Consider the following 18216-nt stretch of genomic DNA (forward strand, 5'->3'; position numbering starts at 1 on the left):
ATGGGAGGCGCCTCGTGACAGCGCCAGCGCAGAAGAATAAAACTCTGGAGGAGCATTTTTTTGCGCATGAAGTTTGAAGATATCGAGCTTGTACTGTTTTCTCTTATCAGCTGCTAGTGCTCTTTCCGATGCAGTATATTCGGTGACAGTTTCTGGCGCATTTAACCCACAGATTGATACAATGGTAAGTTGTTTTGTTTTGAAACTTTAAAGTTTGTTTCGTTTTGCTGGTGATATTTTGAGGTTAGCTTTACAAATCAAGACCATTGAGGGCAAACGTTTTAGAAACAAAATGTGTAGCTCAAACCTGTATATGAGGGAAGTTTTCTGGATCTATAACACAAAAACGGTTAGATAAGAAGCTAATAAAAAGTGACGGCAAACGCCGCATAAAGTTGGTTTGACGTTGTTTATTGTTGTTACAAACAAGTGCAGTTCTGCCATGCTTAACGATCATTATGAAAGTGAAATCTATTTAGATTTTTGTTTCGACAGGCTATAGTAGGTTAGCTTTCAATTCGCTTTGTTAGAGATATGTGATAGTAAGTTGCTAGTATCGTTCTTATTGTTTGTGTCTGAATTTGAAACTGCCTTGTTCTTTTCAAAGTCATTTAAAAGTCATTCAAAAGGTCTTTAGCCTTTATTGTTGGTTTATTTCAGGTGTTTGTTGAAACACAAGAGAGGGGATTTTTTGCCTTGTCTCAAGGAAATTCCATATTCATTATAGCAGTCAAAACTAGAGAGGAAGGAAGGGAAGGAAGGAGGCAAAGAAAGGATGTAAAAAGAGATTTGTATCCTGCAGTTCTGGTTCAATGAAAATGGTGATGAAAAACTCAAACTCTACATATGTCTGAAAATGTAATTTTTTTGTTGTATTAAACACAAATACCTCTAAATTACATTTTAAAATGAAATAGAAACGTTGTCAGTAGTTTACAAAATAAGCCAAATAAAATAGATTTTGCTTAAAAAATATATATAATTCAGTTTTCCATATAATGTATTTCATGTTCATGTTACAAAATCCTCATTCTTTTAACTCTATTCATTCATTGTACACATCTAAAGAAAAATGGGTCACACTTTGCAATAAGTTTTCATTAATTAATATTAGTTGATGTGTTTATTAATATAAACTGACAATGAACAAAACATGTGCATCATTTATTATTCATAGTTCAAAATTTACTAAAACTTTATCAAGTAAATCTAAATTCATGCTTTTTAGCATTAGGTAATGCACCATAAGTTAACATAAGCTAACAAAGAACTGTATTTTCATTAACTAACGTTAACTAACGTGAACAACTACTGCAATGTACTGTTCATTGTTTGTTCATAATAGTAAATACATTAACTAACATTAACTAATTCAAACTTGTTGTAAAGGGTTACATAAATATAATAAAAATTAACATGTGGCTGTATAACCCATCATTATATTCACTTAAAATATATCACTCAAAAGAAGAAAGAAGACAACATCAACAACAAACAATCTTAGACTTAATCTTGTACCCAATTATACGGCTAGTTGCAATTTAATGTGCTATTTAAATTGTCATTTCCTTTTAGCATGTTTTTTAGTTTCCCCCTATTGTCCTATTAGACCAGATCTATCCAAGTGGTGCTCGCTGCAGAGCCATTTGAGGAGAGCTGAGCTCCAGCGAGGGGGAGCTTAAGCTTAAGCTCCACCTTTTTTGCACTTCTTCTATGAGTGATGTCACTGGGGGTAGGGTTAGGGGTGGGGTTGGTGTACGCATTAAAACGGCTTACAGGAGGAGGAGGAGGGACAGCTCATGCTCCCCCTCGCTGGAGCTCAGCTCTCCTCAAATGGCTCTGCAGCGAGCTATGAGCCATTTCAGGCTGTGACACACCAGTTGTGAACCACTGTTCCATTGTCTGTGGCTATTATGTGAGATGGTATGAATAATAAGTGGCGTTTCCTGTAAAATGAATAATTTCACTGATCTTTGTCTGACAGTTTCCCGTCAACCAAACCTTGACCTAAAGTCACTTACATCCTTCTGAGCACAAAGAGAGGAATTAACAGTCCGACTCAGCTGATATACAGATGACATGTCTACTGCTGTAGAGCATACTAATGTCAGGGAGGTCACAGTCCTATTTCATGGCGCTCAGCCATGCTGTTTTCACAAAGGCATCATTGTGGGTTTCGATGCAATAGCCTTTAGAGATTTCTCTGTCTCTCTCTGTTCCTTGTTAAACTGTAAGCGACATGGCACTCTTCCAGAATTCCATTCCTTATGCTTGTTGTAAACACAATTTTTAAGGCTGTTATAATGGGAGGCGTCCAGGAAGATTTCATCACTACTTTTTGTTTATAATGCTTTATTGGTTGCATTTCTCACACATTAAATATGTTGTACTGTGGTTCTTCTTTACCTTTTTGACCCCCAATCGACCAGATATTTTACAGCAATATATACAGTAAAAACTTCAAAACATTTCCAGTTTTTCCTGATTTACTGGATTAAGTTTGAAGATATATATACATATTTTTCTCACTATTTCCACCTGACAAAATATGATGGAGCTTGGTGTAATATTCCGTAGCTCTTTTATTTTTTTATTAATAGTTTGATTTTTATTTGGTCATTTTTTTGTCTATTACAGTATCAGTGTCTTTTAAATAAATATAATTTTATTTTATTTATTTAGTTTAGGCTAAAACAAAAATAACTGAGAAATACCTTCTCTGCAGTTATCCAACTAAAGTAAATATACTTTCTACAAAAAACACACTTTACATATACACACACACTTAAGCCGCTTTTCCACTATCGTGCTGAATCGTTCTTTAAACAGAACTGTTCCATTCCGTGCCAAACCGGGCCAGACAGCACGGATACGGTTTCATTTTCCACTGTCGTGCTGCGACAAAGCTCTTTAAAACATTACACAAAACGCATCAGTAGTTGCCTTGGTAACGCAATGTAAACGGCTCCCTTTGTTCAACTAAAGTTAAATAAGAGCCGAAACTATTTATTTATTTTTTTTCATAAAATCAAAAGCAACCATGTGACTAAACACTGTTATGCCGCTCTATGAAATAGGGGTGCTAAATGTGCACCCTTATTTATTTATATGTTGCGCAGCTCTGGCTAAATTTTATTTGGAGGGAAAATTACCAAAATGTAACGTGATGATTAAAAATAATTGGAGGGGAAATAAATAATATTTAAAATCTCTGAACATAACAGAAAAATAAACAATGATAAGACAACAAAAATAGTGCATTTGTATTATAGTGGCAGAAATATAATTTTGTACAGGCCTTGTCAAAGGTGAGCGGGCACTTTCACTAATAAAAACACAGCACATAAATTATTTCATTTTTAACAATTAATTAAATTACACTGCGTTTTTATATCAAAAGTTGATAATGATATAAAATATACTACATTTTGATGGTAAAATGAAACCAATTAAGCGATGGCTGTTATTTGTTTTAGTATTCAAACATTAAATAACGAATGCAGCAAGTGAAAAAAAACGAATATGAAACAACACATATATTGCAGGATTTAAAGCATTTAAAGCACTATTATATTTAGCAAAATGCTTCTCTATTATCTTTTTATTTTGATTATTTTATTTTTATTATAATAATTATTTTTGTGTTCATATTAACTAACAAGCTGTAGGCGAATTATTGCTAGACGTTTTAGAAAATATTTGCGTAGCTATATAAAGATCACCACAAAAAAACTAAAACACAGAAACATGTTACATGCCTCATAAATGTCATATAACTTATGTATAACTGAATCATATAATTATCTAGAGCTGAAATGATGAAAATTGCTCATTTTATTTTTATAAAACATTTGTCAAAACGTATTGATATTTTTTGAGTAAAAGCAATACTGACATTTAAGAATCCATATTTATTTAATTCATTCATTCTTTTGACTTGTTTATTAGTGCATATGCTATAATATAAATCATACAACAGTACCTTGGACAGTTACAGTGCTGCTCCGTAAAGCTGTCAAGCAAAGTCTTTTGGACGGCCGACATTACAACACGACGTCCTTCAGGTGGTCTCGCCGGTATTAACAAGCTGTCCTGGCTTTGAATTAAAAAGTGCAATTATTTCCTCGTTGTTAAAAGAGTCTGCAAGTTCGTGTTCCATGGATATATATATCGTGATGTTGTTGTGGAATTTGGACATCGACGATGCTAAGCGTGACTTTATTCACTTTATTCGATGCGCAGCAGGAAAAAAAGTGAGCAGCGCAAGTCGCTGGCATGTCTCTCCCAGATCAGAGCGAGTTTTGTGCTGTGAAATACAGCGCTGCGTGCAATAAACTCACATTCAGCAGGCGAAGTAGGTCTGTATTCAAGTCAATAAAATAATAACGTTAATGGATAAAATATCTTCGTAAGAATGTGATGAGTTATTCACTTCTCTGCCAGAGACTGCTCTATGCTCTCATCCCATACGAACCACTAACATCATTAATTTAGGAAATCATCCACCCTTTTCAAACTGTATCGTTTAGACCTGGATCGTTATTTTATATTTAATGTACTGTAGTTTATTGAGGATGTCTGATGACTAGCGCGCTTCTGCTGAGCCAGCTGTGGTAGCTTAGCAACCGAGTCGCGACGTCAACACACAGAGTCTGTCAGCACAGTTCAGCACGGTTGTCTAACCGTGCCGAGAATTCCGGGCTGAGAACGGTTTGTAATCGTGCCGCTCCGTTCCAGGCTCAGTGGAGAAACAACCGTAACCGTACCGAAGTGTTCTTAGAACGGTTTGGCACGATAGTGGAAAAGCAGCTTTACTGTCCAAAAAAAGTCACACACACCTTATTTTATTTATTTTAATTTTATTGCTCTGCCATTAGCTTTGATTACGGCATTCATTTGCCATGGCATTCATTATGCTTCTGCAATATCATAACATTAATTCCCATCCAAAGTTGCGTGAATGTTTTGCCAAGATCTTATATCGATGATAAGAGAGACAAATGACCGTGCAAAGTCTTTTTAGCACATCTCATTCTCAACAGGGTTAAGATCTGGACTCTGTGGTGGTCAATCTATGTGATGCCTCATTCTCCCTGAAGCATTCTTTTACAATCTGAGCTCAATGAATTCTGCCATTGTCATCTTGGAATATGCTTGTGCCATCAGGGAATGCAAAAATCCATTCATCGAATTCTCTGGTCATTCAATAAATTCAGGTAGTCAGCTGACCTCATTCCTTGGGCACATAACATTGCTGAACTTAGAGCTGACCAAGATCCCAAGCTTGTATGGTAGGCACAATGCATGATGAGGGCATCATTTTATCCGACTCTCTCCTTCTCCTCGTGCACTCTGAAACAGGGTAAATCTGGAGTCATCACGCCACATGTACATCTTCCATTTCTCCAGGGTACAATTCGTTATGCTCCCTAGCAAACTGAATTTATGTGTGTTTTTTTCTTATTAGCCTCACTGATAAGTGCTTGTCTGATGGATACACAGCTGTTTAGTCCCAATCCCTTAAGCCCCTTTCACATTGTGCAGTTGGCAATGCTGTGCAGTTGGCTTATGTTCACTGTTAAACAGCTGTGAGTTAATACTACTCTTGTTTTATTATTTTCTTAATTTATTTTCAGCCGATATTTAAGTTATTTCTCTCATCTCGATCATCGAGGGTTTTTTTGACCACATTTCTTTCTCAAAGATGTTGATTCCCTATTATTTTTTCCGGTTTTAATAATATGTTGTTGTTATCCCCTTCGATGTTTTCTTTGCTTGATGCATGATAATATTTTTTTTTCTCAATTTGATTTCAGCAGATATTTAAGTAATTCCCCATCTTGATCATCCAAGGTTATTTTTGACCACATTTCTTTCTCAAAGATGTTGGTTCCCCATTATCCTTCCCAGTTTTAATAATATGTTGTAATCTCCTATGTTTTCTTTGCTTGATGCATGATAATATATTTTTTTTCTCAATTTGATTTCAGCAGATATTTATGTGATTTCCCATATCGATCATTCAGGATTTTTTTCGACCACATTTTTTTCCTCAAAGATGTTGGTTCCCCAATATCGCTCCCATTTTTATTAATATAATGTAATTTCCTTCGACGTTTCCTTTGTTTGATGCATGATAATTATTTGACCCTTTAGAAACAAATGAGCATCTTTCCATGAGCACAGGATGTGTCTACAAGCAATAAGAAGACACTCTCTGCATCAGTTAGGGTTAAATATCTTGTTTCCAACTGAAACATAATCATCCATGCAGTCATTATCCAGTGGGAGTTTCTTACATACTTGCCTAGTTAAATCCAGCTGCTGACCTTTTTTTTTGGACAAACACAAACTGATATACAGTATATTTCTAGGTCTATACTTTAAATCTTGAATAAATTGATGGACCTTTTTCACAAAACTGATGACGGTTTAACGGTATTATTTAATATTTTTTTATATGCATTTATGAATGTATTGTATCATCTTTGCGTCAAATTACAAAAAGCTAATTACTGCTTATGCTAGGTGTTTCTAAGGCAGCGTATATGGGGCTGAGAGTAAATTTGACAAAATTAGTCTCGCACTACTTTTTTTTCTTTTTCTGAAAGTCTTGAAAACACTATCCTGGAGTTTTCTTTTATTATTTGAGCAAATAAGACTGTAAAAAATTATTTGTTGTATTCTATAGTTTACCCAGCTATGATGTCTTCCGTTACTGAGAAACCCAAAAATGTGAAAAGGGTCTATTAGTCAAGATTGTCTGAAGAAAAAGTAGTTTAGGTTATAAATTAAAGTAATTAAGTAAATAAATAACTTGAATATTTATTATTATTTTTTTAATCATCTTGAGATGCTTTTAGGCCCTGGTTGACTGGTTAAGAACCACTCATCTAGTGGGACACTGAATGACATCTACTCCTTTACGAAAAACAATATTTTGTTTAAAAATATGTATGAACTAAGGGCAATGTATGTTGTGTTATTAGCTAGTGCTTTTGTCTTTTCCAATGAGCCATTTCATCTGTTCTCAGCAGAATGGGAACAGCCGCCTCAGCGAGGCTCAAAAAGATGTGGAGGAAGTTAAAGGTATCATGCTGGATAACCTAAACAAGGCTGAAGAGCGATCAGGAAAACTCAAGGAACTGGAGACCAGGGCTGACGACCTACTTGTAAAGGTAGAACTTTTGTAACACCAACTATTTAAGCACATAAACGAGCTGTCCCATTAACTTATTCTGTGTTCCTGTGAACATGATATACAGCTCTCTGAGGACTTGGAAAACTATAAACTGGGTTTCCGGAATTTCAAGTGTTTTCTAGGCAGAGCAAGGACCTATCGAATTTGAGTCTATTAATAGTGTCTTGGTGGAGTATACGGGGGAAAAAAAAGTGTTCAATTTGCATCCTGAGTTTAGTTTACTTTGTTAATTTTAGAAAGCTATTTCCCTTTGTTTTGAGATGAACAAAAACTTGTGTAATAGTATGGCAGGCTGTTTGCACAAGACATGCATTGTGGTTAGGCAACAAGTTCACATTGATTTTCATTTTTTTGTCTCATGCGAGCATACTCAAAATTCCATTGGAGTGGAAAAATAAATGTACAAACAAACAAGTTAATTATCAGCAGTTACACAGCGTTCCAGAAGACCATGAGGCTTTTATTTAGTTCAGTATTGATCCAGTTTGGTTCAATAACGGTCCAAGTTCAAAGATCACAACTGTAGTTTGATTTTCTTGGTTATTTTGTTAGGCTTTCATGACATCCAAAACAGTGTGACTGATGAGAAAAAAAAAAAAAAAACAGGTTTGCTTGAGAATTCTAACCTGATCATCTACTATATATATATATATATATATATGTATGTATATGTGTATATATATATGTATATATGTGTGTGTGTGTATATATGTGTGTATATATATATATATATATATATATATATATATATATATATATATGTATGTATATATATATATATATATATATATATATATGTATGTGTATATATATATATGTGTGTGTTTGTGTGTGTGTGTGTGTGTGTGTGTGTGTGTGTGTGTGTGTGTGTGTGTGTGTGTGTGTGTGTGTGTGTGTGTGTGTATGTATGTATGTATATATATGTATGTATATGTATGTATGTATATATATATATATGTGTGTGTGCGTGTGTGTGTGTGTGTGTGTGTGTGTGTGTGTGTATGTATATATATGTATGCATACATACATACATGCATACACACTGTATATAATTTATTTATTCATTTTATTTTTATTTTTTTGGACTACATTGTAGTCTTCTGTCACTCTGCACCAAATTTTGTTTAAAAGTGGACAGGGACCCATTTTTTGTGATCTTAGTCTGCTTGTTTGGTGTACAAAGCAGCATTTAAAATAACAAAGCAATAACATCAGAACCAAACCTAGCAACTAAACACGACCTGTCAAGTAAGGAATCTTAGTATCATAATCCAACTAAATTTAAAATGTTGTTCATATCCTGCAGGAAACACACTTGTTGCTCTATTTGTGCCTCAGGCATTTTCTTATAAACATTCCGTGTTCCAAGGACTCAATGACAACAAAATTGTATAACTCCAGGTTAACTATCTGTTCTGTCCAACCTTAAGGTTTTTTTTTTTTTTCTTGTTTTGATTCTAATTTTGGACAGTAATTATTGGGAAAACACTGAACAAATAAACTTGAACCGAATTGAATTAGCCAACAGTGTCAGTGCAGTTAAATCAGTAACAATAGTAAATACTATTTGTCTTGTATTCTTGCGTTTAATGAATGAGAAAGCCAAAGATAAAAATGACAATAGCAAAAAAAAAAAAAAAAAAAAAAAACTAGGAGAAGCCAGGCCAAGTCACAACCAGCTCTCCTTTGGCCAAATATATGAGCACAGTTTGATTTATGATTCCCACTGTGTGGTTGGTGTCAATGACTACTCCAAACAAAGACTATAATCACATTTAGGAAAACAAAATGAGTATCAAGTCCATTTCAAAGCCTCGCATGGCTTTTCTCTTATTTGCTTGATGAGAAGACTCAATGGTGATTTGTTTATTTAAAAAAAAATGTTGGGGACAGTTTTATCTTGTTAAATATAAAATGTAAAATAAAAAAAACAACTTTGTTTTGTTATTACTTTTCAGGGCAAAGCATTCTCAAAGACCGCCACAAAGGTGAAACAGAAGAAGCGCTGGGAAAATATCAAGTATAAAGTGGTTATAGCAGCAGTTGCAGCTGCAGTGCTTCTTGGCATAATCTTGGCTGTGGCATTGAGCTTTAGCAATGATGACAATGGTAAAGACGCATCCACGACAACAACAACAAAGGCCCCATGAAATTACTAGAAGCTAGCAAACAAGATAATGAGTCAACACATTTTTTTAAACTCTAAAGAAAATAAACGTCCTGAAAATCCTTCAGGTTCTTTTGTACTAAAGTATCATAGATCACTCATTGTGATACAGTGCAAGCTAAATCTGTGATGCTATTTGTGGTGGGTGTCATACAAACGGTACCATGGTGTCATAATCATTTCCGCTTTTTCATTTTCAGTGGCAACATATACACATACTTATTATGTGGCAATAATAGTAACATTTTACACAGATTCTTCTTGGACTAAGCATAATTTAACCATACATTAGGTAAATTGGTGTCATGTGTAGATCAAAGTGTACCTGGAAAAACATGTTTTACTGTCAGTGATCTTCAAATTTCTTGATTCTGTTTGTCAGCAGAAAAAATGTGTGTAATGGTGTCAGGTTTTGTTAAGTGTGTGGATTTTTCACTTGTTAGTTACAGAACAAACCCATGTATCTGACATACCCGTTTGACATCTTGGACTCTTACTGATGAGCTGATGAGAATAATTGCATGTATTTTTAATGCATGTATTTTTGACTTTGGAGAGATACAAAATGTGCACTTTTTGGGGTAATTCAGGATTTGGTTGGCATGTGTATTCTTTGATTTGTGTTATTTTTGTGCTAAAACTTCTATATAGATTAAGAAGTGAATAATTCTTAATATTTTGATTTTCAGCGCTATAACAACCATAGGAGGTTTCCTCCTGTATTCAGATTTGTTAGGGGAGTGTGTAAGAGTTTTGTCACTGTTGAAGATTTGATTATCTTTGTCCATTATCAATATAAAATGTATATGTTTATATGATTAATAATTTGCTGCTACAAACAGCACTATATTATTTGCATGTGTACATATAAATAAACGTCCATTGTAAATACTTTGTCACGTTTGGCTTTACTCTCATTCTTTCTAGCGTAAAAAAACACATTTCAATAATCAGAACAGTGTCTTGCTTGTACATGTGGGAAGGCTCCTTTTTGGGGCTTTAAAGAATGAATTTATTTATTTAACAGGGGTAATGCACAAAGATTACATTAACCTCAAAGAGGAAAGATGCATTGTGCCAGGTTGTAGCAGGTTTGCTAATTTCCACCTGCAGTCCCTGGACAGGTTAAAATTAAAACAATAAAATCCAATTAAAAAGTCAGTTTAAAACATTCAGGCATAATCACATATAAACTAAAACACTGACAACTCAAAATCATCTCACTGTGTACAAATTTGATTTGACAAAAACCACCTCCTAGTCAGGCGTGAAAACATCTTGTAATTTGTATATACCTGGTGCAATGTTTGAGGACACCTAATGTATGAACAGCATTTAAGTGGATCTTTTTTTGCAGTTATTCGCCTCATTTTCTATTCAGTTGTGCATTTTAGTGATTTTAAGAACTAATCTTTGCTTGATCAGCTTATCGGACAGTGATTATAACCACACTTTTTTTATGCAACAAACATATTTTCTACAATTTTGTCAAATTTATTTAAAAATTTGGATTTAAACCGCAACTTCCAGTTTTATAAATATTATTTATGAGATTAGCATTTAAAACAAAAGAATAAAGAAATATATATAAAAATATATAAACACAAACTTATCATCTGGTAAGAGTTGTTTTAAAATAAAAACTAACCTATGGGCAAATAAAAACTGGCCAGCTCATTCAACTCTCTTCAGTCAGAATATGGCCACTTTAGGAATTAAAAATTACATTTTGTCTTAAAGCCTTCTTCTATCTATAATTTTCACAATTTATGATGGCATAGCAGTCCGAGTATTGCAATTTTATTATTTTTGTGCAAATAAGCACAGCACCATTTTGTTTTCCTTACAGTGAAGGAAAAAGTCAGGGAAGGAATACATGGCTAAGAGTGGGAAACCGTTTTTTTTTTTTTTTAATAATCATGAGTTTAGCAGAGCATAACATTCAAAAACACATTTATAAAACTTTTGTACTAAACGTTTCAATCTTTTCTTTGCGAGTCATGGATCGTATGATTTGTGCTGGTGATCTGGCAACCCCATACGACAGTGCACGCATGTGACCCGCTGTTGTTATAGCAACGTCAACTAAAACCAGTGCGCGGTGTCAGTTTCAGAAATGATGGTCTAAATATATATATTTTTTGTGCAAACTACAAACGTTACCATATAGTTATTCCTCCAGAAAACAGTGAGCATGGCTCACGACGACTCTCGAGTGGAGTGGATTAAAAATGCAGTATGTGTGATGTATGATTTGCCTGATTCAGGCTGCTTTGACGAGTTGCTCAGCCGCGGTGATGGAGAGGAAGAGCAGAAAATCAAACACTTTTTAAACGTGGTCACGGAGGAAGAGGTGGCTTTAACACTTTTTTTCTTCAAGAATGTACGAGAAGAGGAGATTGAAGTTGAAATTCCTGCAGGTAACGTTACGTTTTCATTTTAACGCAATTGTAACTTCCCTCTTAACATTAACTACTTAGTAACGTTACATTAGTTAACGAATAGTTTCTGCACGTGGACGTGGACGTGGAGTGTGACGTTTAGAAACGTTACTCAATTTCTCATTCACTGAGATAATACACTCACCACCGGTCACTTTATTAGCATTACTACATGCCATAATCCTTTATGGCATAGATTCAACAAGGTACTGTAAAAGCTGATTAGTTGACTTTACTTGGGAAAAAAGTGAGTAACATTAAACCCATTGCATAGTCTTAAAATTAAGTGAATGAACTACACTCACTGGCTAAGTTACTTTTTAGGTACACCTTGCTAGTACGGGTTGGATCTCCTTTTGCCTTCAAAACTGCCTTAATCTTTCGTGGCATCGATTCAACAAGGTACTGGAAATATTCCTCAGATATTTTGGTCCATATTGACATGATAGTATCACGCAGTTGCTGCAGATTTGTCGGCTGAACATCTATGATGTGAATCTCCCGTTCCACCACACCCCAAAGGTGCTCAATTGGATTGAGTTCTATTGGCTGTGGAGGCCATTTGAGAACAGTGTATTCATTGTCATGTTCAAGAAACCAGTCTGACATGATTCATGCTTTATGACATGGAGCGTTATCCTGCTGGAAGTAGCCATCAGAAGATTGGTACACTGTGGTCATACAGAGATGGACATGGTCTGCAACAATACTCAGGTAGGCTGTGGCATTGACACGATGCTTAATTTGTAATAATGGGCCCAGAGTGTGCCAAGAAAATGACCCCCACACCATTACACCACCACCAGCCTGAACCGTTGAAACAAGGCAGGATGGATCCATGCTTTCATGTTGTTGATGCCAAATTCTGACCCTACCATTTAAATGTTGCAGCAGAAACAATCTTCTATTGTCCAATTTTGGTGAGCCAATGCAAATTGTTGCCTCAGATTCCTGTTCTTAGCTGACAGGAGTGGCACCCGGAGTGGTCTTTGGCTGCTGTAGCCTATCCGCCTTAAGGTTCGTTCCACGTGTCGTGCGTTCAGAGATGCTCTTCTGCATACCTCGGTTGTAACGAGTGGTTATTTGAGTGACCGTCAACAAGGCATTTGCACCCACAGAACACTGGATATTTTCTCTTTTTCAGACCATTCTCTGTAAACACTAGAGAGGGTCGTGTGTGAATTCCAGCAGATCAGGAGTTTCTGAAATACTCAGACCAGCCTGCCTGGCACCAACAACCATGCCACATTCAAAGTCACTTAAATAACCTTTCTTCTCCATTCTGATGCTCTGTTTGAACTGCAGCAACTACTGAGTCTTGACTATGTCTACATGCCTAAATGCATAGAGTTGCTGCCATGAGATTGGCTGATTAGAAATTTGCGTTAACAAGCAGTTGGACAGGTGTACCTAATAAAGTGGCCGGAGAGTGTATACTATAATATCTTAAGTTATAAGATGTCTTAAAAAAGAGTATTTTATGTTCAATAGCAAACAGCACCAAGCCATTCCACATACCCCAAGATCCAGTAGAAGGTGAGGAGAATGACTCAGAAAGAAGTCCATCTGCTTCCTCTGAAAGGACGCTCCTCTCAGACAGAGAGAAAACCCCTGCTGACAGTGAGTTTGCTTCAGCAATGATTCATATCAATATTGTAACTTTTCTGAATATACAGTACAAGTTCCTCATTTATTTTTCCATTTACCACACATGGCTAAAGAGAAAAGAAAAGGCCAAAAAAGAAAAAGCCAGGAGTCATCAAACCCAGAAGACTCTCAAAGTCAGAATCTTGCAGTTGAAGGCCTGTCAGAGACTACAGAGAATGGGGATAAACCACTTCGCAATGTAAATCACCATTACAGTTAATTGATAATTAAGATTATAAATGAAATGCAGTCTTAAAGTATTATGTATGTTTAATCAGATTATTTAGTATTAATCTATATTTGTATGAAATCAGATCATTTCTACATTTACTACTACAAAATCAAGTCGTACTTGTTAACATCAGTTTTTACAATTTCAACTAACAGTCAACATGATTTTGTCAATTAAATCAGCCCGATCAGCATCTTTTGCTAAAATCGGAGCGAATTTTAGATGAATAAGAATGGTGTAAAAGAAGAGTAGAACTGTAAACATTTTCCTAAAGTCTAATTGGTTCATTGGAATTTTGTGCCATTATCACTAAAGAAGTTAATCCAGTAACCTGTTCTTCTGTGTGCATCCATGTTAACCACAAGCTGCTATTAATTAATAATTAATTTCTATTGATTAGGTAACATAAACAAGTTACTACATGCTGTTCATAGGTAATTTGAATACATTAATCCTGGGAGAGGAACCTTTTTTTAATTATAAACCTTTAAAATGCTTTTAATAACCCCTAGTAACACTCCAGGGGTTTTCCAATGACTATTTCAATGAGTGCCCTATAAAGGGTTAACTGATGTTAACAAACAAGACTTTATTGTAGGGTGTTAATGATGATTCTCTGACAAATTTTGGTTTTATTGTTCCTTTCTCAAGTTTGAGATCCAGGTTGTGTATCACGTCGAGCTTCATGTGGAAGTGAACATTATACCAGAGAGGTTTGAGAAATACAATGTCCTTTACTTCCTGAGGAACACTAAAGGTATATAAGGCATTTCCAAAATGTGTCTCTTATAGTATTGTACTATCTGTAACTGTCTGGTCTGGTGCTTATCTTATACAGAAACCATCACTGAACCAGTGGACATAAACGAGGCTAATCATTTGATGCCCAGACTTATTGAGTTTGGCATGATGAATGACCACCCCTTGAAGATGCTTAGTGGGCTTCTCAACCATGTGCGTGATTCTCATCTTCATAAAAATGTGTTTCAAGTAGTTATGCTTTGAAAGTATATATTTTTTATGAATCAACTTACACTTTGTTCACAGGTGTATATCCCTCGTCTTTCGGCGAACCAGCAGAGACTCACTAATGGTGGCTATCAGGGTGTTGCTGGCTCTGAAGACAATGACATAAGCAAGACAACAGAAGGTGAAAAGCAGCAGCCTGTAGAGTCCCGTGGGTCTTTTGAAGTCCGGGATGATCTTCTCCACAGCACACATAAATTCCTACAGGTCATAGACCAAACTCTACGGCAGCTGGAAGGTATGCTGCTGGTGTCAATTTAAATAGCAGGAATATTTATATTTCAGTGTTTTGAGTTCAGCAAATATTTATTGATTGATCAAAAATAAGAAATAAGATTAAAAAAGGGAAATATTAATTTTGTATTTTAATATATATTAAAATAGAATTTGTCCCTTGGCCGAGCCGCTGTACATTTTTCAGCAGCCATTACAGCAATCTTTCGTGTCACTCGGTACTTGAGAAATCCTGCCTACATGTTGATGTTGTGCACAAGACCACTTAAAAAGCTTGAATGATTTAAATCAGTGTTGACAGTGCTGTCATGTTTTTGTTTTGTTTTAGTATTTTTGCTTCCTGTTTCATTTGCCCTACTGTAGTTTTTTGTTCCCTTTTCCTGCCACTAGTTAGTTTTTATGGTTACTGATTAATTTTACTTTTTTTTTTGTATATTTCAATTTATATATGTATATTTAAGATCTTTCTTTTCCTAGTTTTTATCTTTCAACAACTGACAGTAATGCAGTCTCTCTAAAGATGTAAGTAATAGACTGGTACACACTCAGGTCGGCTGGAGCTTTTTAATTTGTACCAGTTTCTCTCTGCTGAAGGACATCATAACCAGGCGTTACATGGGTAACTTGAGCTGGCGTGCAGATACCATCTAGAAAAGAAGTGAACGTGTAGCATAAAGTGTCTGTTTCTCTGTTTACATCTTTGAATGAAAACTGGGTGCATGTGAGCAGAGAGGATGACAGAATAAAGGAAAGATGAAAGGGAGTATAGGATTCGCCTGAATGTAACTGCATGAAGGGTTGGTGGCTCACAAAGAATAGATATAAAATGTGGAGACATTTAATGACAGTATGTTTAAAGATGCCGTTCCACATATACAGTTGAAGTTAAAATTATTCATGACAGTATGTTTAAAGATGCCGTTCCACATATACAGTTGAAGTTAAAATTATTCGCCCTCCTGTGAAGTTTTTTTTTTCTCTTTCATTTTTTTCTTTTTCAAATATTTCCCAAATGATGTTTAACAGAGCAAAGAAATTTTCACAGTGTTTCCTATAATATTCTTTCTTCTGAAGAAAGTTTTTTTTTTTTATTTCTCTTAGGTCAAAAGCAGTTTTACATTTTTAAGGTCAATATTATTAACCCCCTTAAGCAGTATTTTTTTATTGTTTACAGAACAAGCCATCATTATACAGTGATTACCCTACCTTGCCTAATGAAATCAATTCATCCTTTAATTTTTACTTGTATCTGAATACTTGTATCTTGAAAAATATCAGGTAAAATTTTTATGTACTTCCATCATGGCAAAGATTTTCTAAAAAAAATCAGTTATTAGAAATGAGTTATTAAAACTATTGTGTTTAGAAATGTGTTGAAAAAAAAATCTTCTTTCCGTTAAACAGATATTAGGAAAACGATATGCAGGGGCTAATAATTTAGAAGGGCTAATGATTCTGACTTAAATTGTAGATAAGCTTGCCTAATTTGTGAACTGAATCTATTGATTCCTGAAATTGTGGATTTAATATTAAAAGGCGAAAATTGCTTTTGGATTTTCTTTTTGTTATACATCTTATATAGCACAACATGCAACATCTACTTGTTAGCACTGATCTGTATATAACGATCAATGCTTATGCTCCTTTTTTATTTCTGTGTTACAGGTGAATTTAAATTGCACATGCCAGAAATAGATTTGGAGGGTGAAGTGGAGTTGTTCTTGTCAAATTCTGTGATGGTGGATAAACTTGAGCAGTGTGTGATGAATTGGCACACACAAATCACAATTGTCATTGAAGAGCAAAAAAGGAAGAAACCACAGGTTTATTAAATTTAAATGAAATGTTGTCATTAAATTATGATTTTCAAATTTGCAGATCAGTAATAAAACCTAAATCATCTGTTTTTTTCTTCCATTACCGAAGGGACCCGGTCCTTTGGCAGAAATTGAGTTCTGGCGTGAACGTGTTGCTGTCTTTAGTAGTTTGATTGAGCAGCTGAATCTGCAAGCAGTAAAGAAGATTCTAGAAGTGATGACCCGTGCCGATTCATTCATAATGCAGGAACTGGAAAAGACCACAGCCGAGCTTAGAAAATACTACGATGAGTCTGTCAGTAATGTGCAATTCCTCACCACAGTGGAGAGACACTTCAGGGTGAGGAGTAATCATAGGGAACTTTATGAAATAATATATTAAGTTCACTTATGAAGTAGTGTAAACAATACCATTTTTACTTTAATTGCGACATGCTCACATTCTGCTGATTTTCAGTAGAATGCGAACATGTCACCTCAATTTTGACAAAGACCATAATATACTCAAGACATGTCACTTATAGTTTTAAGTGGGAAAATGTGTAATGGTCAATATGGCGAATGAAGCTCCGCCTTCAAGTACAGGAGTCAATCAGCAATTGATATTGACTGACGATTCTCTGGGAAGGGGCTCAGACCAGACGTGAGTTTCTCTGCAGATTTGCAGATTTGTTGTGATTTAAACATTTAGAAATGAAACTAAAGAGACAGTTGTTGTTTTTTATTGATGCTTCCTAATATGAAATTTAATATTAAGCTTTGCTAGCAATTTTGGAAAATTTTGATCTTTATTCAAACAGAATGCCTGAGCATACTGCCTGAGGTGTTTGAAAGATGAACGCCAAGTGAAATGACTTGCCTAAAAGGGACTTTGATTTTAAGGAGTGATAGTTTCAATTTAAGTACAGCAAAGCACCATAAAACAAAAATCTTTATTTTGTCATCCGCATTACTTGACCATGTCATTCAGAAGTTGAACTTGTATGCCTTTTTTTCTGATATTGTAATGAGAAAATAATAACAGAACTCACTAATGACACCAACTAGAACAGAAATATCAAAAATATAGCATTGTTCTTGAATGTTTTTTTTTATTTACAGAACCTTGTCACAGGAGTGGATTTTAAAGTGGTCTTGGAAACTATTCCAGAACTGATAAATGGGCTGCGTATGATATGGATATTGTCTAGGTGTTACAACACAGATGAGCGCATGGAAGCTTTGATGGAACGCATTGCCTGGGAACTGTCTGAACGGGTTGCCAGAGTTGTGGATGTCCATGTTCTGTTTAAGTGAGTATGTAAAGTATTTAAAAGTATCTTAAACCACAACCAGCTGTGACATTCACAAAAAAGATTTAAATGTTGTCAGTTGCTTTCCCTGTGTTCACTTGGGTTTCCTCCTGGTACTCTGGTTTCTTCCATAGTCCAAAGACATGCGCTATATGCCCA

At 35.2% G+C, this 18216-nt stretch overlaps 2 protein-coding genes across 3 annotated transcripts in view; both read left to right on the plus strand.

Moving 5' to 3' along the window:
* Window positions 1-10262, plus strand: vamp5 (vesicle-associated membrane protein 5). 2 transcript variants are annotated; one of them, NM_001256606.1, is made up of 3 exons: window positions 1-184; window positions 7035-7178; window positions 9160-10262. In NM_001256606.1, exons 1-3 carry the CDS (start codon window positions 182-184, stop codon window positions 9349-9351), a joined length of 339 nt encoding a protein of 112 aa, NP_001243535.1. In that variant the 5' UTR covers window positions 1-181; the 3' UTR covers window positions 9352-10262. The 2 variants fall into 2 exon arrangements, with proteins under 2 accessions (NP_001243535.1, NP_001243536.1); NM_001256607.1 differs by having other exon boundaries at window positions 7038-7178.
* Window positions 10263-11434: 1172 nt separating this feature from the next.
* The window catches only part of dnah10 (dynein axonemal heavy chain 10), a 72086-nt gene continuing 65304 nt past the window's right edge, over window positions 11435-18216 (plus strand). Inside the window, exons 1-9 of the mRNA XM_009301568.5 lie at window positions 11435-11788; window positions 13301-13429; window positions 13531-13655; window positions 14340-14445; window positions 14527-14642; window positions 14736-14952; window positions 16614-16771; window positions 16875-17105; window positions 17867-18057. Of these exons, the coding sequence (XP_009299843.1) occupies window positions 11563-11788; window positions 13301-13429; window positions 13531-13655; window positions 14340-14445; window positions 14527-14642; window positions 14736-14952; window positions 16614-16771; window positions 16875-17105; window positions 17867-18057 (1499 nt within the window). The 5' untranslated portion in view covers window positions 11435-11562. The remainder of the gene's footprint in view (window positions 11789-13300; window positions 13430-13530; window positions 13656-14339; window positions 14446-14526; window positions 14643-14735; window positions 14953-16613; window positions 16772-16874; window positions 17106-17866; window positions 18058-18216) is intronic.

Source organism: Danio rerio, chromosome 5 (genome assembly GCF_049306965.1).
Source record: "Danio rerio strain Tuebingen ecotype United States chromosome 5, GRCz12tu, whole genome shotgun sequence".
Lineage (NCBI taxonomy): Eukaryota > Metazoa > Chordata > Actinopteri > Cypriniformes > Danionidae > Danio > Danio rerio.